The sequence below is a fragment of the Vulpes lagopus genome, chromosome 1 (assembly GCF_018345385.1).
Source record: "Vulpes lagopus strain Blue_001 chromosome 1, ASM1834538v1, whole genome shotgun sequence".
Taxonomy (NCBI): Eukaryota; Metazoa; Chordata; class Mammalia; order Carnivora; family Canidae; genus Vulpes; species Vulpes lagopus.
The window spans coordinates 150,664,778-150,686,704 of NC_054824.1; the positions used below are offsets into that span (position 1 = coordinate 150,664,778).

General features: G+C 37.0%; 1 protein-coding gene across 1 annotated transcript in view; it reads right to left on the reverse strand.

Annotated features, from left to right (window-relative positions):
• Positions 1–21,927, reverse strand: part of CATSPERE (catsper channel auxiliary subunit epsilon) — a 193,828-nt gene that overhangs the window by 133,765 nt on the left and 38,136 nt on the right. Inside the window, exon 7 of the mRNA XM_041749540.1 lies at positions 13,071–13,095. Coding sequence (XP_041605474.1) covers positions 13,071–13,095 — 25 coding nt within the window. The remainder of the gene's footprint in view (positions 1–13,070; positions 13,096–21,927) is intronic.

Here is a 21,927-nt window from a genome sequence, read left to right on the forward strand (position 1 = left end):
TATTCTACAGTTGTACAATATAGTAATTCAATAGTTCCATACATCACCCAGTGTCCCTCATTCAACAAAATTTGAGAATGGCTCTTGCTACAGGTTCTGTGTCTTTCTTATTAAATTTATTTGTAAGTATTTTATAGTCTTCATTGCTATTATAAATTTGTAATACTGTGCTTTTTTCTAGTCTTATTATTTACACTATTATGTTCAAGACAACTTTAAATAATAATGATGATACCGAGTACATTAGTCCAGTTCCTGATTTTAGTTGAGTCAGATGTATTTGTTAATTTATAATAGTCATTTTTTATTTGAAATATTAATGTCTTTATTAGAGTCAAGTGGTTCTCTTCTAAACTTATTTTGCTTGATGTTTTCTTTAGAAATGGTTATTCAGTTTTTAAATTTACTACGTGATAATTTATTTTCTTCTTTATTGTGTTGATGGAATGAATATTGTTGTCAGCTTTTTTGGTATTGAATTAATGTTGCATTCCGGAAGATGCTGGCCCTTTTAAATGTATTCTTTTAGTATATTGCTGAACTCCACTTGCCAATATTTGTGTAGAATTTTTGCACGTATGTATACAAGGATATTAGTCTATGCTTTCTTCCCTCTCTCCTTTCCTAACTTTCTCTTTGTCTGCTTTTGGTATAAAGTAGTGTTGGGGATCCCTGGGTGGCGCAGCAGTTTGGCGCCCGCCTCTGGCCCAGGGCGCGATCCTGGAGACTTGGGATCGAATCCCACGTCGGGCTCCTGGTGCATGGAGCCTGCTTCTCCCTCTGCCTGTGTGTGTCTCTGCCTCTCTCACTCTCTCTCTCTCTCTGTGTGTGACTATCATAAATAAATAAAAATTTAAAAATAAAAAAAAATAAAGTAGTGTTGGAGGGACACCTGGGTGGCTCAGCGGTTTGGCGCCTGCCTTTGGCTCAGGGCATGATACTGGGGACCTGGGGTCGAGTCCTGCATCGGGCTCCCTGCGTGGAGCCTGCTTCTCTCTCTGCCTGTGTCTCTGCCTTTCTCTCTGTGTCTCTCATGAATAAATAAAACCTTTTAAATTAATTAATTAAGTAAGTAAGTAGTGTTGGATTCAGTAAACAAATTGAGACAACTTTCTATCTTCTTTATGACCAGGTGCTATATTGTTAAGCACAGATGATATCATTGTTTTCCTCTTTGTAGATTTTTCTGTTATCATGAAATAATTTCCCTTTTTATGCCTCTTAATGTTTTGGGCGTTTACATATTTTTTATTTGACATTCATATCATCACCAGTTTCCTTTTGATATTAACCTGTTTGCATTCTTTTCCTTTCAAAGTTTGTGTTACTCTTTATTTTAACTAGGTAGCTTTTATTAAAATCAGATTAATGGAGTTTTGGTCATTTAATGGGTGAATTTAATCCAATCACAAATTTGATTACTAATTTAACTTAAATGATTTTGAAAATCTTACTTTTGTGTCTCTATATTTTGTTTTAATTTCTCTTTATTTCATGTTTCATTATTTCCTATTAAACTGTTAGCATTTAAAAATTTCTTCTTCTAGAACTCTTCTTCTTAGAAATTACATATTTGTTTCTATGACTTTAATGGACAGTCTTACATTTTTACATGCATATTTAATGTAGGCCAAAGTTAATCCAGTATCCTTATCCTGAATACTTATAAGGACCTTCAACAATTTCAAACCCAAGTCCCCCTTCATTTTCCACTCTTTTGTTGGCTAGCTTTTTGTTTTAAAAAATCATTATTGAGGAATATTACTCAGCCATTAGAAACGACAAATACCCACCATTTGCTTCAACATGGATGGAACTGGAGGGTATAATGCTGAGTGAAGTAAGTCAATCGGAAAAGGACAAACAGTGTATGTTCTCTTTCATTTGGGGAATATAAATAATAGTGAAAGGGAATATAAGGGAAGGGAGAAGAAATGTGTGGGAAATATCAGGAAGGGAGACAGAACATAAAGACTCCTAACTCTGGGAAACGAACTAGGGGTGGTGGAAGGGGAGGAGGGCGGGGGGTGGGGCACTGGGGGGGACACTTGACGGGATGAGCACTGGGTGTTTTTCTGTATGTTGGTAAATTGAACACCAATAAAAATTAATTTATTAAAAAAATAAATAAAAAAAATTAAAAATCATTATTGAAAAATTTTGATTGTCAATGCTTAAATTTATTAGCATATTATACATTGGCTCACCATCATTTACTACATCCTGTACTTTAGTTTTTCAATCTGAGTACTCATGTCTTCAATTGTGAAGAATTCTCCATAATCATCTCTTTTGGTATTATGTCCAATTCATTTTATTTCCATTTTGGAACTCCTATTATATGGATGATAAATTGTCTCAGTCTATCTGTTATGTCTCTTAACTCTTTAGATATTTTTCACCTCTTCACTTTTATGCACTGTATTCTGCAAGATTCCTATTCCAAATCACTAATTCTCCAATTTTCTCAACTGTATCAGCATATAGCTGAAACTGTTATTGAATTTTTATTTTCAGATGCCTATTTTTTTTTTAAATTTTTTATTTATTTATGATAGTGACACACACACAGAGAGATAGGCAGAGACACAGGCAGAGGGAGAAGCAGGCTCCATGCACCGGGAGCCCGACGTGGGACTCGATCCCGGATCTCCAGGATCGCGCTCTGGGCCAAAGGCAGGCGCCAAACCGCTGCGCCACCCAGGGATCCCTCAGATGCCTATTTTTTCAAGAAATTTTAGTGAGAGGTTTTTCAATTTCTGAATGTTGTGTAATTGTTTTTTACTTCAATTCCTTCTTTTATATCTTTGAATACTTTAAACATGGATTAAATAGCCTTTCAGATGGTTCTCATTTTTAGCTTTCAATAGTATGAACTTTCCTCATTGTATGTGTCTATTCCAGAGTGTTTTTTGTGGTTTATACCTTTAACTTTGAGGTTATTTTTTACTTTGAGGGTTTGTTTTCTATGAAAATCTTCTATACTCCTGGTTATCTTCTATACTCTTCTATACTTTTGGAAATGGATTTTGCAGTCACCTCTGACAGGGCACTATGTGTTTCATTGCTTGCATTTTTGTGTTTATTACTTGGCATTAGGTTCTTCAACCTCTTGGGCTACTAAACTTGGACATCTACCTGACACTTCATGTAGCTTACTCCTTGTCCATTTATAGCCCCAAAGGATGCATCATTTCTTTGGAATTACTGTAAGCCAGTGATGAAACTTTACTATTTCCCACTTTACAGACATTTTATAAATCCTAGTATCATATTAGGGGATGAGTTTCAATGCCTCCTTTTTTTAAAGATTTTATTTATTTATTCATGAGATACACAGAGAGAGGCAGAGACACAGGCAGAGGGAGAAGCAAACTCCTCACAGGAAGCCCCATGTAGGACTCTCTCCCCAGACTCTGGGATCATGCCCAGGCCGGAATGCAGATGCTCAAATAATGAGTCACCCAGGCATCCCTCAACTCCTCCTTCTCTCATAGGTTGTTGGTCTTCATTTTCTATCCCATGCATACAACAAAACATCATCCCCATTTAGTAGGGCTTATATTCTAATACTCCTAGTTCCAAATTCAACATTATAACTCTGGCCTTAAATTCCTTATTTCTGACACACATGTACCTTTGTTAATATAAAAGTGTATGCTAGCATTCTCCACACATTTCTAAAAGCATTTCTATATTTCAAGTGAGGTGGAGGTTATTCTATATTATTTGGGTCTGTAATATGTATTCAACTCCTAGAATTTTTCCTCTATTTTCTATGTTAAGGTTATCCATTGATAAACACTCTCTTGCTTTTTTTCATGGTTATAGTTATACCTTTAATAAATTCTATAACATCTATTTGATTTAGGATAAGGGTACACATGGACACATGGGCTCATTCAACTATTTTGATCTACTACAGGAGGTTGTTTGTTTATCTTTCACATGCTAGGAAAACGCACTATCTAAATTATGTTAATTTAAAAATTATGTACATTTGTGCATTTTGCTGAGGCACTTGGTGGGGAGCTGGGCAGAGGGGAGCAGACAGCAACTCCCTGGGATGGGAACAACAGCAAGAGCTGGGGGAACCAATATCCTCTATCATGCTTCCATAGCAGGGCCTACACTTCAAACCTTGAAGTGTTGGCACATTACTTCTGTATGCTTCAGCTGAATGGCTCCAAGGCTATAACTTAGACAATAGTTTTGCCAGCCTCCAGTTCATCACTCTCAGGAACCACATACTGGAGTGCAAGGAAATAAAAAAACAGAAAGCCAGAGAAAAGGTGCTGTTTTCACTTCTCCTTTGTGAATTACTTTCCAGTTCAGGCTGAGCAGGAACAATCGGGAAATGAGCAAAAGCCTTGTCCTTAGCTTCTCTCTTGGGAATTCCTTTCTCATTCAGGCTCTTGGTCGAGTCCTCTTCAACATTTCCCTGGGTGTAGGAGTCATGGGATGATCCAGAATTTGAAGAGAAATTACTGGCTTATTATATAAACATGTAACTCAGGAATAGCCAGATGGAAATGATACAGAAGGCAAGGTCTGGGGAAAGCATGAGGAGCTTCCATGCCCTCTCTTGGTGCTCACTTTCCCCAAATCTCCATGGTTCATCAACTGTGGAAGCTATCTGAACTCTGTCCTCTTGGGATTTTATGGAGGCTTCAGTATACTAGGAGGTTTATTAATTATAATACCTATTATTATTAATTTACTACCTTTATAGTAAGCATTCCTTTGTTGTTGTTTTTTTAAGGATTTTATTTATTCATGAGAGACACAGAGAGAAAGGCAGAGGCACAGGCAGAGGGAGAAGCAGGCTCCATGCAGGGAGCCCAACGTGGGACTCATCCCGGGTCTCCAGGATCACCCTGGGCCAAAGGCAGGCGCTAAACCACTGAGCCACCCGGGCTGCCCTAAAGCATTCCTTTGCAAAAACTAAACTATCTATAGGGCTTTAATTTCCAAATATTATCACCTTATTTCAATGTTTTAAGTTTTCAGTGTATCTACCATACTTGTAATCATCCTTTGATGTTAAAAACTTTTTTTTTGGCTTTTTAAGTTTTTATTTTATTATTAAGTTTTTAATTTAAATTCCAGTTAGTTAACATACAATGTAATATCAGTTTCAGGTATACAATATAGCGATTCAACAGTTCCATACATCCCCAGTGTTTATCACAAGTGCGTTCCTTAATCCCCCTTAATTAACCCATTTCCCCACCCACTTCCTGTTTGATAACCATCGGTTTATTCTCTGTAATTAAGAGTCTATTTCTTAACTTCTTCCCTTGCTCTCTTTTTTCCCCTTTGCTCATTTGTTTCTTAAATTCCACATGTGCAAAATCATATTTGTCTTTCTCTGACTTTTTTTGTTTAGCATTATACTCTCTACTTCCAGAAATGTCATTGCAAATGGCAATATTTCATTCTTCTTTTATGGCTAAATTATCTATATCTATATCTATATCTATCTATCTATCTATCTATCTATCTATCTATCTATCTACCTATATCTATCTATCTATCTCCTCTTCTTTATCCCCTCATCAATTGATGGACACTTGGGCTACTTCCATATCTTGGCTATTGTAAAAAATGCTGCTATAAACATAAGGGTGCATATATCTCTTTGAATTAATATTTGTATTCTTTGGGTAAATACTCAGCAATGTGATTGCTAGGATATAGGAGAATTCTATTTTTAACTTTTTGAGGAAACTTTATACTATTTTCCACAGTGGCTGCACCAGTTTGCATTCCCACCAATAGTGCTTGAGTGTTCCTTTTTCTCCACATTCACACCAACATCTGTAGTTTATGTGTGGTTTTCATCCATTCTTACAGATATACAATGATATCCCATTGTAGTTTTGATTTCCATTTCTGTGATGGTAACTGATGAACATCTCTTCATGTATCTGTTGGCCATCTGTATGTCTTTGGAAAAATGCCTGTTCAGAACTTCTGCCCATTTTTAATAGGATTATCTGTTTTTCTGGTGTTGAGTTTTAGAAGTTCTTTATATACTTTGGATACTAACCATTTATCAGATATATCATTTGCAGATATCTTCTCTCATTCTGTATGTTACTTTTTAGTTTTGTTGTTTACTTTGCTATGCAGAAGCTTTTTATTTTGATGTAGTCCCAATAGTTTATTTTTAGTTTGTTTCTGTTGTGTCAAGAAATATGTCTAGAAAAGTTGCTACAGCCGATGTCAAGGAAGTTACCTCCTGTGTTCTCTTCTAGGATTTTGATGGTTTCAGATCTCACATTTAAGTCTTTAATCCATTTTAAGTTTATTTTGGTGTATGGTGCAAGAAAGTGGTCCAGTTGCATTCTTTTGCATGTCGCTGACCAGTTTTCCCAGAACCATTTGTTGAAGAGACTGTCTTTTTCTCATTGGATTTTTTTTTTCTTGTTTTGTTGAATATTAATTAAACATATAAATGTGGGTTTACTTCTGGGCTTTCTATTCTATTCAATTGATCTATGTGTCTATTTCTGTGTCAGTACCATACTGTTCTGATTACTACAGCTTTGTAATATAACGTGAAGTCCAGAATTATGATGCTACAAGCTTTTTTCCTTTTTAAGATTTTATGTATGTATGTATGTATTTATTTATTTATGAGAGACTCAGAGAGAGAGGCAGAGATATAGGCAGAAGGAGAAGCAGGCTCCCTGCAAGGATCCCGATGTGGGACTCGATCTTGGATCCTGGAATCACACCCTTAGCCCAAGGCAGAAGCCCAATTGCTGAGCCACCCAGGCATCCCTGCTTTTCTTTTTCAATTGCCTTGGGTATTCAGAGTCTTTTGTGGTTCCACGCAAATTTTAGGATTCTTTGTTCTAGTTCTGTGAAAAATGCTATTGGTATTTTGATAGGTACTGCATTAAATCTGCAGATTGCTTTGGGTAGTATAGACATTTTAACAATATTTGTTCTTCCAATCCATTAGTATGTATTATCTTTCCTTTTTTTGTGTGTCATCTTCAATTTCTTTCATCAGTGTTTTATAGTTTTTAGAGTACAGGTCTTTCACCTCTTAGGTTAGATTTATTCCAAGTTATCTATTACTTTTGGTGCAACTGTAAATGGGATTTTTAAAAAATTTCTTTCTACTGCTTCCTTATTCTTGTATTAAAATGCAACAGATGGGATCCCTGGGTGGCGCAGCGGTTTGGCGCCTGCCTTTGGCCCAGGGCGCGATCCTGGAGACCCAGGATCGAATCCCACGTCGGGCTCCCGGTGCATGGAGCCTGCTTCTCCCTCTGCCTCTCTCTCTCTCTCTCTCTCTCTCTCTCTCTCTCTGTGTGTGTGTGTGACTATCATAAATAAATAAAAATTAAAAAATAAATAAATAAAATGCAACAGATATCTATACATTGATTTTGTATACTGTGACTTTACTGAATTCATTTATCATTTCTAGCAGTCTTTTGATGGAGTCCTTTAGGTTTTCTATATATAGTACCATGTCATTTACAAATAGTGCAAGTTTTACTTCTTTACTGATTTAGATGCCTTTTATTTCTTTTTGTTGTCTGATTGCTGTAGCTAGGATTTCTAATGCTATGTTGTAGAAAAGTGGTGAGAAAGGACATCCTTGTCTTTTCCTGTCCCCACCACCCCCACAAGGGGGAAAAGTTCTCAGTATTTCTCCATTAAGTATTATATTAGCTGTGGGTTTTTCATAAATGGCCTTTGTTGTGTTGAGATACGTTCCTTCTAAATCTACTTTGTTGAGGGTTTTTATCATGAATGGATGTTGTACTTTGTCAAATGCTTTTTCTGCATCTATTGAAATGATCACTTTGTTTTTATCCTTTCTCTTGTTGATGTGATATATCACATTGATTCATTTGGACATATTGAGCCACACCTGTAACCCAGGAATAAATCCTACTGGATTGTGGTAAAGATTTTTTTAATGTAATGTTGGATTTGTTTTGCTAGCACTTTGTTGTAGATTTTTTCATGGAGTTTCTTCTTCTTCTTCTTCTTCTTCTTCTTCTTCTTCTTCTTCTTCTTCTTCTTCTTCTTCTTGGTGGTGTCTTTATCTGGTTTTGGTATCAGGGTAATGCTGGTCTCATACAATAAATTTGGAAGTTTTCCCTTCTTTTCTATTTTTTGGAATAGTGTGAGAAGAGTGGACATTAACTCTTCTTTAAATGTTTGTAAATTAGAATTCATTTGTGAAGCCATCTGGTCCTGGACTTTTGTGTTTGGGGAGTTTTTTGGTTACTGATTCAATTTCTTTGCTAGTTATTATTGCTCTGTTGAAATCTTCTATTTCTTCCTGTTACAGTTTTTGTAGTTTCTATGTTCATAGGAATTTATCCATTTTTTCTAGGTTGTCCAGTCTGTTGGCATACAGTTTTTCAGAAAATTCTCTTATAATTGTTTGATTTCTGTGGTATTGGGTGTTATTTCCTTTCTTGTTTGTGATGTTATTTATTTGAGTCCTTTCTCTTTTTTTCTTGGTAAGTCTGGCTAGAGGTTTATCAATTTTATTAATTTTTTTTCAAAGAACCAGTTCTTGGTTTCATTCATATATTCTATTTCTTTTTTAGTTCTATGTGCTCTAATCTTTATTATTTCCTTCTTTCCCTTGGCTTTAGGTTTTGTTTGTTGTTCTTTTTCTAATTCCTTTAGATACAAAGTTAGTTTGTTTATTTGAGATTTATCTTGTTTCATGAGGTAGGACTGTATTGCTGTAATCTTCCCTCTTAAAACCACTTTTGCTACATCTCAGAGGCTTTGGACCATTGTGTTTTCATTTCCATGTATTTTTTTAAAGATTTTATTCCATGTATTTTTTTTTAAAGATTTTATTTGACAGAGAGAGAGAGAGCGAGCAAAAGAGCACAAATGGGGAGCAGCAGAGGGAGAGGGAGAAGCAGGCTCCCCACTGAGCAGGGAGCCTGACTAGAGGCTTGATCCTAAGATCTTGGGATCATGACCTGAGCCAAAGGCAACTTTGATTTCCTGGTTGATCCATTCCTTGTTTAGCAGCATGTTTAGTAGCATGCTATTTAACCTCGTTCCAGATTTTTCCTTCTGTGTGACTTCTAGTTTCAGTGTTGTGGTCAGAAAAGATGCATGGTATGGTTTCAATCTTCTTGAATTTGTTGAGGTTTGTTTGTGGGCTAATATGTTATCTATTCTGGAGAATGTTCCATGTACACTCGAAAAGAATGTGTATTCTGCTATTTTAGGATAGAATGTACTCATTTTATCTGTTAAGTCAATCTGGCTCAATGTACCATTCAAAGCCATTGTTACCTTGTTGATTTTCTATTTACACTATCTATCCATTGATAGAAGTGGGGTGTTAAAGTTTCCTACTACTAGTGTATTATCAGTTTGTTCCTTTATGTTTTTTATTAATGGTTTTATGTATTTGGGTGCTCCTGTGTTGGGTGTATACATATTTACAATTGTTAATATTATCTTCTTGGATTGTCCTCTTTATTATTATGCAGTATCCTTCTTTGTCTCTTGTTACACTCTTTGTTTTAAAGTCTATTATGTCCAATATAAGTATTGCTAGTTATATTTAGGTCTGAAGTGAGTCTTTTGTAGGCAGCATGTGGATAGGCATTTGGTTTTTTACATATTCTGTCACCCTATGTCTTTACATTGAAGCATTTAGTCCATTTACATTCAAAATAATTATTGATAGATATTTGTTTATTGTCATTTTATTATCTACTTTGTGATTGTTTCTGAAGATTTTCTCTGATCCTTTCCTTTTCTTTTTCATGGTTTGCTGATTTTCTTTAGTGATATGTTTGGATTTCTTTCTCTTTATTCTTTGTATATTTACTAGTGGTTTTTTATTTGAGGTTACCAGTAGGTTTGTATACAACCTTTTCTTCATATTACAGTCTATATTAAGTTCATGGTCATGAAAATTTGAGCCCATTCTTTACTCTCCTCCTCCCCACATTTTAGATATATGTTGTTATATTTCACATATTTTTATTTTGTGAATTCCTTGACTGGTTTTCTACAGAAATATTTATTTTTATTGCTTTTGTATTTCCTACCTTTATACTCTCACTTTGGTCTTTCCTTTCTACTCAAAGTGTTCCCTTCAATATTTCTTGCAGGGCTGGTTTAGTGGTCATGAACTCCTTTAGGTTTTGTTTGGGAAATTCTTTGTCTCTCCACCTTTTCTGAATGATAGCCTTGCTGGATAGAGTATTCTCAGGTGCAGATTTTTCCCCTTCAGCACTTTGAGTATATCATACTACTCCCTTCTGGCTTGGAATACTTCTGCTGAAAAATCTTCTGCTAGCCTTATGGGTTTTCCCTGGTAAGTTACTGACTTATTTTGTCTTGCTCCTTCAAAATTTTTTTTCTTTACCACTATATTTCACCAACTTAATTACAATATGTCTTGGTGTGTGTCTGCTTTTGTTTGATATGGGTTCTCTGTGTCTCTTGGACCTGGATATCTGTTTCCTTCCCCAGATTAGGGACATTTTCAGCTCTTATTTCTTCAAATAAATTTTCTGACCACTTTTCTCTCCCTTCTTCTCCTGGGACTCCTATAATACAAATGTTATCATGCTTTATGGAGTCTCTGAGTTCCCTAATTCTATTCTTGTTTTGCATAATTCTTTTTTATCTCTTATGTTCAGCTTGATTACTTTCCATCATTCTGTCTTCTGGGATGTCAATTCATTCCTCTCCTTCTAACCTCTATTCATTCCATGAGGCATGTTTCTCATTTTCTTTATTGTGCCCTTTATCTCTGCTATGTTATTCCTTATCCCTGTGTTAAGGGTCTCACTCTTGTCTTCTACTCTTCTCAGGTCCAGTGAGTATCCTTATGATCAATGCTTTAAATTCTCTACCAAGGCATGTTACTTATATGTTTCACTTAGATCTCTGGCTGTGACCTTGTCCTGTTCTTTCATTTGGGATAAATTTCTCTGTCTTCTCATTTTGTCTACATCTCTGTGCCTGTTTCTCTGTGTTAGAAACATTAGCTATGTCTCTTGTTCTAAGGGAAATGGCCTTACAAAGAAGAGGTCCTGAAGTGCCCTGTTATGTAATGTCTCCTATTTCCCAGGGCTTGGCGCTTCTGGGAATGTCTTCAATGTATGCTGCATATTCTCTGCTGTTTCATCCTGACTGCTTTATCTTTCAAGCCAATTATCTGCAGAGTCTTTCTTTGCCTGTGGTAGGCAGTGTTTGGTCCCTGACCTTAATTGGTATGTTTTAACTAGGTGTGCTTTGGTCTGTTTATGAAATGAGACCTGTTACCACTGCTGGCAGAACAGAGGCCCTGCAAAACTCCCACAATGGAACGCATGGTGAGAGCAGGGGTTTGGGCTGGTCTTCTGGGGGAGGTGGCCTGCTGCACTGGGACTGAGCAAGATGTTTTTGTTCTTGTTTTTAACTAAATTCAATTAGCCAACATATAGTACATCATTAGTTTCAGATGTAGAGTTCAAGAATTCATCAGTTGCATACATCAGTTTCAGATGGATGGTTCCACTGGAGTGTGTGTGTGTGTGTGGGGGGGTGGGGGGGTGAAGTTTGGTATACATAAGTTAGTTAGCAAATATTGGCACTGCACTGATTTACCACAGGTAGCCCTGTGCTTATGCTGAGGGTCAGAGGAGGGAAATGGTTCTGGCAAATTCCTTTATTCCCAGAGGTATCTCTCCATGAATGTGGCCTCTAGGACTCACTCACAAATGAGGGAATAATCTTTCTAGTGTGTGCTGTAGGCAATCTTCCTAATCACTGTTTCCATGCTGTATGTCTGCTAGTTGTTTGCTTGACTTCTCCCCAAGAGCAGTGCAGTACCCTCTGGGCTCTATCCCAGTCAAGCCCACCAACCTTTAAAACTCTAGACTTTAAGTCCCACTGGTAGCAAGAACTCATAAAATTCAGCTCCTTTCACTTTCTGAGCCAAATGGGGATTCATTTTTTCTGTGTGCTCCCCTGTGTGTTAGTCTATTTCTCACCCTTCTCTGGAACCATGGCTCCCTCCCTGATCTCTTCTCTCCCAAATTGCATCTCTGCACTTCCTATCTTCTTCAATGTGGCCTCTCCTCTACCTGTAGTTGTGGAGTTTATTATGACAGTCTTCAGGTCAATTTCTGGTGTATTTAGGATAATTTGATAGTATCCAGTTGTATTCATGGAAAGAGGCAAGCCTAGGATCCTCCTACTCCATGGCCATCTTCCATCCTTGGACCAGATGTTTTTGTTTTTGTTTTAAATTCAATTAGCCAACATATAGTACATCATTAGTTTTAGATGGTGAGTTCAATAATTCATCAGTTGCAGATAATACCCAGTGCTCATCACATCACATGCCCTCCCTGATGCCTATCACCCAATTACCCCATCCTCCCGCTTCCCCTCCAGCAATCCTCAGTTCATCTCCTATAATTGAAGATTCTCTGGACCAGACGTTATAACCTTTTTCTCTCAAGATCCCTTCGTTGCCTTAAAAATTATTGAGAAGCTCACAGAGCTTTTGCTTTAGGTGGGTTAGATCTAGCAATATTTACCATGAGACAAATTAAAACTGAGAAATTTGAAGATATTTATTAATTTATTTTGAAAACTATAGTAAACCCATAAATGTTAACATGATATATATTTTATGAAAAAAAAATTAAAAATAATTGTTTTCCAAGACAAAAAAAATGAGAAAAATGTTTGTTTTACATTTTTACATTACAAAATGTCTTTAATATCTGTCTTAATATAAAACAACTGAATTATCATCTGTCCTCCTATATTCAAGCTATCGGTATATGTTGTTTTGGTGGAAGGAAGCACGTTGTTTTGGTGGAGAGAATCTATCCTCACATAGATATATAGTTGGAAAACGGTAGACCTCATGAACTTCTGGAAAAGGTCTGTGGAGCTCTCAAATATATCTGAAGTATCATTGTACTCTAAGCAAATTTTGCTGAAAAATTAGTTTGGAAAATTCTCCTTCTAGAAAACATGACAGATTAGAAGGAAATAATATAGTAGTGATATATGAAGGATATATAAAATTTTAAAAAATGTTTTACCTGGGTTAAATTGTGAAATAAATTTCTGTTGGGAAAAAGAGGAATCATATTTTAGTAAACAGCACACTAAATATTAGTTTGAATATTCCACTTTCAATATACATGTTTCTAAGTCCTTCAATATATTCTATTACAGATACATAAACAAATACCAAATGTTTAAAAAAGCTACATATGTCTATGATTAAACATAACTATTGATTCTCACATGCCATTATGTGTCAAAAGACTGAGAGTCTTGGGACGCCTGGGTGGCTCAGCGGTTGAGCGCCTATTTTTGCACAGGGCCTGATCCCAGATTCCCAGGATTGAGTCCCACATCAGGCTTCTTGCATGGAGCCTGCTTCTCCTCCCTCTGTCTGTGTCTCTGCCTCTCTTTCTGTGTCTCTCACGAATAAATAAATAATATCTTTAAAAAAAAAGACTGAGAATCTTGAATCTGCATGCTGCCTTAACAATACTACAATTTTACATAGGCAAAGTTGTATGAGTAATCTTTAAAATGTGACATGATCATTTTGCCTAAGAAAACCTGTAGTGTTTACCTGCTGTAATTTATGTCAAAAACGGGTTCATCAATTAGCACTGCAAATCCTTTGTTAATCAGCCTTTCAATGTAAATTTTCTGAAAGGGACAACATTCATTTATATGTTAGGTTGCGTGTTTTTTGGAAAGTGATTTTTTTCATTTAAAGATATCTATATTTTCCTTATCATATAATGTCTAAAATTCAGTGCCTCAGAACTATGTTCTCTTATTTGCTGATTGCTGCACAATGCCCAGTACACTGTTATGTATAAAACAAATGAAGATATTTTGGGAATCAGTAAATATGTGTGCAGTGAGTTTCTGAGACCATATAATGAAAATAATATTTCATATGATTAGTCTGATTTTAGAAATAATATAAGTACTATAAATCTTGATAGGCAAATGTGTTAAGAGTTCACAAGGGACTAGGTTGATCAAAAAGATCCATCGCTCCAGGGCTGGTATGTCTGCCCTGGGTTATGCTACTTGTCAGAGGTGCAGGAAATAAGAACAGAAGTAGGTCACTGAGTTACCTGTCTATCTGGGAAGGAAAATTTAAAGGTAAAAGGAGAAATGTACTGATAATACGTGAAAGACTTTATTTAGTTTTAATTACTCAAAAGCTTATAAAAAGTAACCTGGTAGAGAAATCGACTTGGTTGATGTTAAAGTAACAATGATTCCCATGGAAAATTAGCAACAGTCTGCTGGATCTTTTATCAGTTTGCATAGCTTTCTTGACGTGGTATACAGACTGAAGTGTAGAGTGAGAAGAGGGCCAAGGAAAGAAACCTGAAGGGAGCTGACATTAAAGTTAAGGATAGATCATAAAAAGGCAAAGAAAAAACTGAGAAAGCATAATTAATTACAGAAATAAAAAAGGCTGATGTCACCAAGATGGTGCAGTAGAAGCCAGCCTTCATGCCCCCACAAAGATCAACAATTAGACAGCTATCTACAAACAGAAACAGTTCTGGAAACACTCAAGAGTCCACTTAAGAAACTTGAACATAGTGGAACAAAAACCTGAGAACAACTGCACAAAAAAGAAAGAAAGAATGCTTCATTTTGTCCTTATCACCCTATCCACTGAGCTGGCACTGCTCAGTGCCAAGAGGGAACTCACCAGCTAGGGTTCCCCTCCCCAGGAAAAGGAGAGCAGAGAGAGTGACCAGCTTCCTCAGCCTTTCTGGGTACTGCATGAAGGACCTGTTTGGTTTCATCGCACCCAAGGACTGGCAGAGCTGAGATGTATAGAGATGACTAGAAGCATGGAAGAAGGGAATGGGCCACCAGCGTCAGCCACACAATGGGAGCAACCAGTGTTTCCAGTGACCTGCTCTCTGCAGAGGACCTGGAAACTTCCACCACAGAAGAAACCAGTGATCAGTACAGCCACCAAGGACCTCTGCAGACTTCACTGGTTTTTACCCCACAAATTTTTGCACTTGTATATGCCAGCTGTCTGCATCCCTTCTCACTCCCCTACCCTCACCACTGCCAGAGAATGGGATCCACACAGGCAGCTAGCCCCATGCCTCTAAGCTGTGCAAGTATAAGATGCAGCCTAGAACCCCACAGCTGACCTCCACTCCCTTGTGGGTACTTGGAGCTAGCTTCTCCAAATGTGTACCTATAATAAGCTCCCTATCCCAATTCCCATTATTTGTTCTGCTACCATGGGCATGTCTGTGACAAGACCCTATAGCTATGGGAATGGATCCCAATGGCCAAGGCTCTCAAAGCTATTTATGAGCCTAGATCTGGCACTGTCTACTATCACTTGCCTCCACTGCTGTGCCTACATCTGTAGTGAGACTCCACAGCCACAAGAGAGCACATAAATAGTCAGGGTTCCTACAACGGCCAGTTTGCCTATTCAACCACGCCCTTGCCCTCAACATTATGTGTGTGTCTGAAACAGTTCACAGAAAACTATGGCAGGCCCCCACAGCTGAGTATGTGCACATCACTGTCTTGGGCCACTATCACTTCCTGCTCTGGTCTCTAGTCACTGGATCTGGAGGAGCTGCTGAGAACCCTAACAGCCCTTGTAGTCACTGTGGACACACAGTGCTTGCCAAATACCACACAAATGTTGATGTTATGGACCCCAGTGACCTGAGCTAATGAGACATCATGCCTCCCTGGACCCAAAGATTCTACATGCTCCTGAGGTGCCCTACATCACAAAACCTGGGGTCATAGCATGCTCTACCCACAGGTGACTTTTCTTAGCAAAGTCTATCTCCCAAAGTTTGGAAGAGGTGACTGCTTCTTTAAATATGTAGATACTTATGTGAGGCCAAAAGGAACATGACGAATCAGGGAATCCTTATATTACCAAAGGAACACAGTAAATTCCTGTAGTGGGTCCCCCCAAATGGAGATAAATATCCTAAAAAGGAATCCAAAATATGGTTCTAATGATGACCAAAGAGCTACAAGAGAAAAAAGATCAACAATTTAATGAAATCAGAAAAATAGGAGAACAAAATGAGAAATTTAAAGATAGAATACGTAAAAAGAAAACAACAATCCAGAAATTTTCAAGCTAAGGAATATAATGACTACACTGAAGAATTTACAAGAGAGCTCCAACAGCAGACTGGACCAAACAGAAGAAAAAATCAGCAAACTCAAAGGCAGAATATTTGCAAATACTCAGTTCAGAAAACTAAATAAATAAATAAAAAGGAAAGACCAAAACTTGTGAGGCTTACGGGATACCGTTAAGAGAAACAGTCTATGTATCACTAGGATCCCATAAAGAGAAGAGAAGGAGAAACTTAAAGATAACATGGCTGAGAACTTCCCAAACCTAGGGAAAGATTAAATATTCAAGTCATAGGGATGCCTGCGTGGCTCAGTGATTGAGTGTCTGCCTTTAGCTCAGGGTGTGATCCTGGAATCTCAGGATCAAGTCCCACAACAGACTCCCTACAAGAAGCCTGCTTCTCTCTCTCTGTCTATGACTCTGCCTCTGTCTGTGTGTCACTCATGAATAAATAAATAAAATCTTTAAAAAAATAATTCAAGTTCATAAAGTTGTTCCCCCAACATTTCAATCTAAAATGATCTCCTCCACAACATTATAATAACATTGTCTAAAGCCAAAGACAAAAAGAGAATTTTTAAAACAGCAGGAGAAAAAAATTCCTCTCATACAAAGGAATCTCATTTAGGTGAAGAGTGGATTTCTCAGCAGAAACATTACAGGTCAGAAGAGCATGAGATGATGTATTTAAAGTGCTAAAAGAAAAAACTGCCAAGCAAGAACACTTTACCAGTAAATCTGTCCTTTAGAAGTGAAGGCAAGATAAGGACTTTTCCAAACAAATTAAAATTGAGGGGATTTATCACCACTAGACTTGCCTCATAAGAAATGCTGAAAGGATTTCTTCAAGCTGATATAAAAGGTCTATAGTAAAAGAAAACATGAAAATATATAACAAACTAGAGTAAAGGTAAATATATAATGAGATTCTGAATTAAGTTAATATAACAAGGTGGTGTGTTAGCCACTTAACTTTAATATAAAAGTGAAAGGACAAAATTATTAAAAATAGTTATACAATAATTTGGCAATGGATACACAACATAAAGAAATAGAGAGTTCTGAGATAATGGCAGAATTAGAGGATCCTAAGTTCACTGCATCCCACATAGAACAGTCACACGAGTGCAACTAACACAGAAGATGACCCAAAACTGACAGAACAGACTTTCCACAATTAATCACAGAGAGGAAGCCACATCAAAAAAGGTAGGAAGGGCAGAAACATAGTTGGGAACCAAACACTTTGGCAAGATTAATCAGAAACAGGAGGGACACTATAAGCATGGAGAAGCAAGAGCATCAGACTCCACACCAGGCACCCCAGGTATGGGCAACCCAAACTGGGAAGATGAGTACCCAGGACATTTGGCTCTAAAACCCAATGGGGCTCAATTTCATGAGTTTTTACAATCAGCAATTAACCTTGAATACTATAAAAATCAGTGGGCTCAGCTCCAGGAGGGCCATAGGGCAACAGGAAACTGAATCCCCACTCTTAAAGGGCCAGCATAATAAATAATCCAGCCACAATACAGTATAGAAGCAGTAGTTTGGAAAGTGCCTGAGGTATACAGCAGATATTTACTGAGGTATAGATTTATTTACTAATCTCAGAATGTACACTGGAAGGGCAGGGAGGATCTTTAGGAGACTTCTCCAAGAAAAAAAGAGCTGGCAGTCATCATTTCTCTGACCCCCACCTCCGCCCCCCCATCAGCCTAGACAGCTGAAACTTGTGCGAACCAGCATGAAGACAATCCATATATCTTGCTAACACTCCATGTTCTGCTTCCACACTCTCCTGAATGTCCACCCCATCCAACCTATCCGACTTGGCAGGTGTCCCTTCAAAGTGGCTCCTGCTCCAACACACCTTGCAAAAGTCTTGGCAGGGACCAATGGCTCTCCAAAGTGACTCCAGCCCTGGGGAGAGGGGAAAATAGACAGACACACACACACACACACACACACACACACACACACCAGTGTTCCCACAGTCCCAGCAGCTGAACCTTGTAGCTGGCAGTGCAAACTGAGTGCCCTACTGATCAGTCTGGTCTGACTGTGGCTCCACTCACAAACAAAAAACTCTCAGGGGCAGCACAGGAATAAAGCCCTGTAGTTCAATGTGACTGCAGCACCCAAAGTCTCACTGTCAACTCCACCCACCAACAAAAGCCACTGAAGGGACTGGCAGGGAGAGGACCTTGCAGTTGGTGCAAGTGCAGCCTCAGCAAACAGAATTGGGGGCACATCTAGTCTGTCAGATTCCACCCACCAATGGAGGCCTTTTGGGATAAGGCAGGAGAGTGCTCTATAGGTTGGTGAGACTACAAGTGAGGATAGGCATCTACTCTGACTTCTGACATGGCCAAATTGGAAAACGACAGTTGCTCCAGATTGGCACAGGGACTAAATCCCACCAGGTGCACCCACAAAAGGCAAAAGGCCCCAGTGCGGCCAGCTGGACTAAAGGCAAATGTGGCTCAGCCACAACAATAGGCCACACACAACCCACATAGGAGAGAGCCCTGAAGTGCCTGGTTCTGGTGAACCTAGTGGCAACCACAGATCCAAAACTTTAAGGAGATGCACAATAAATAAAGAGAAAGAAATCCAAGTTTATCACTGAAGAAAGCCATCAAACCACCAGGGAATTGAGCAAAAGAAAAAGAAAGGAACCAAGAGGAACTACAAAAACAACAAGGAAACAGGCAATAAGTACACACCCATCAATAGTTACTTTATATGTAAAAAAATGTGTTTCAATCACTTATGTTAAAAGACACAGGGTGACTGAATAGATAAAAAAGTAAGATGTAAAAAAAAAAGTAAGATGTATCTATATGCTGCCTACAACAGACTCACTTTAGACCTCTAGACACATGCAGATTGAAAATAAAAGGATGGGAAAACATTTACTATGAAAATAGAAGTGAATGGAAAGCTGAGGTGGCAATACTTATATCAAACAAAAATAGACTTTAGAACAAAGACTAACAAGAGAGAAAGAAGGATACCATATAATGATAGAAGGAACAATGCAACAAGAGGACATCGCAATTGTAAATATTAAAAAAAACTTTAAATATTTATGCACCCAATATGGGAGCACATAAAATATAAAGCAACTATTAACAGATATAAAGGAAGAAGTTGACAGTAACATCTTAATATCACACTTTAATCAATGGATAAGTCATAGAGACAGACATCAACAAGGAAAACAGTGGCTTTGAATACACATTAAGCCAGATGGATCAAACAGATGTTCCAAACATTCGATCCAAAACCAGCAGAATACTCATTCTTTTCAAGAGCACATTACACATTCTACAAAATAGATCACATATTAGACAGCAAAACAAGTCCCAATAAATTAAGAAAAGATATCATGCATCTTTCCTGACCACAATGGTATGTATGAAACTAGAAATGAATCACAAGAAAAAATCTGGAAAGGACACAAATACACGAGGCCAAATAATATGCTACTGAACAATTAAATGGGTCAAAGAGGAAATAAAAAAAATACAAAGAGATAAGGAAAAATGAAAACACAATGGTCCAAAATCTTTGGGATGCAGCAAAAGCTGTTCTAATAGAAGCCTAATTAAAAAAAATAAGAGCAATCCCAAATAAAAAAGCTAACCTTATGCCTACCAGAACAAAGCCCCAGGTCAGTAGAAGGGAAAAAAAAGATTAGAGCAGAAATAAATGAAATCAAGACTAAAAAAACAATAGAATGGATTAATAAAACCAGGAGCTGGTTCTTTGAAAATATCAACCAAACTGATAAACAGTTTGTTGAACTCATCAAAAAGAGAGACAGAAAGACAGACAGATAGACATACACACGGAGAGAGAGAGAGAGAACTGAAAATCAGAAATAAATGAGGAGAAATAACAACCAACATCACAGAAATAAAAACAATTATAAGAGAATATTATGGAAAATTATATGCCAACAAATTGGATAACCTAGAATGAATGGATAAATTCCTCGAAACATAGTCCATATTTTCATGGGTTGGGAGAACCAATATTGTTAAAATATCAATACTGCACAAAGGAATCTACAGATTTAATGTAATCACTATCAAAATACCAACCACATTTTCCATAGAACTAGAAAAAAAATCCTAAAATTTGTGTGGAACCACAAAAGATCCCAAATAGCCAAAGCAATCTTGAGATAGAAGAACAAAGTTGGAGGTATCATAATTCCAGATTTCAAGATATACTACAAAGCTGTAGTAATCAAAACAGCATGGTACTGGCACAAAAATAGACACATAGAGCAACAGAACAGAATCAACAGCCTAGAAATAAACCCATGATTTTATGGTCAATTAATCATGACAAAGAATGCTAATGTATACATTGCAGAAAAGACAGTTTCTTCAACAAACAGTGCTGGGAAAATTGGACAGCTACATGTAAAACAATGAAACCAGACCACTTTCTTATACCATGCACAAAAATATACTCAAAATGGATTAAAGACTTAAACATGAGACCTGAAACCATAAAACTCTGAGAACATAGGCAGTAATTTCTTTTCATCAGTAGAAACATTTTCCTAGATATATCTCCTCAGTTGAGGGAAATAAAAGCAAAAGCAAACTATTGAGATTACATCAAAGTAAAAAACTTTGACACAGTAAAGGAAACCATCAACAAAATAAGAAGACAACCTACTGAATAAGAGAAGATATCTGCAAATCATATATCCAGTAACAGGTTATTATCCAAGATACACAAATAACTTACACAACTCAACACTATAAAAACCCAAATAATCCAGTTTAAAAAGAGGACCCAAATAGATATTTTTCCAAAGAAGACATATGGATGACCAATAGAGACATGAAAAAGATGTTCAACACCATCATCAGGGATGATCATCAGGGAAATGCAAATCAAAACCACAGTGAAATATTCCCTCACATCTGTCAGATGGCTAGAATAAAAAACAAAAACAAATAATAAGTGTTAGCAAGGATGTGGAGGCAAATGAACTGTCATGCAGTATTGATGGGAATGCAAATTGGCACAGCCCCTCTGAGAAAAAGTATGGAGGTTCCTCAAAAAAATAAAAAATAGAATTACCACATGATCAAGTAATTTTACTACTATTTACCCAAAGAATAGGAAATCATTAATTTGAAAAGATATATGCACCTGTTTGTGTATGTTTATTGTAGCATTATTTACAATAGCCAAAATATGGAAGCAACCCAAGTGTTCACAGATATGGTATATACATAATGGAATATCACTCAGCTATAAAAATGAAATGAAACCTTGCCATTTGCAACAACATGGGAGGACATAGAGAATATAATGCTAAGTGAAATAAGTCACTCAGAGAAAGACAAATATCATATAATTTCACTCATGTGCTATTTAAGAAACAAAGACAAACAAGCAAAGAAATAAAAGAGACAAGCAAAAACCAGAATCTTAAATATAAAGAAGAAAATGGTGGTTGCCAAGAGTGGGTGGGGGCATTGGTGAAATAAATAAGGAAATTAAGAGTGTACTCATCTTGATGAGCACTGAGTAATGTACAGAATTGTTAAATCATTATAGTGTACACCTAAAGCTAATATAACACTGTATGTTAATTATATTTGAGTGAAAAATAACATAAAAATATATTAAACATTTTTAAGAGATGTAAATAGTGACAGCAAGACATAAAATATAGGGTGGAAAATAAAACAGTAGAGTGTTTGCATATGATACAAGGTAAGCTGCTA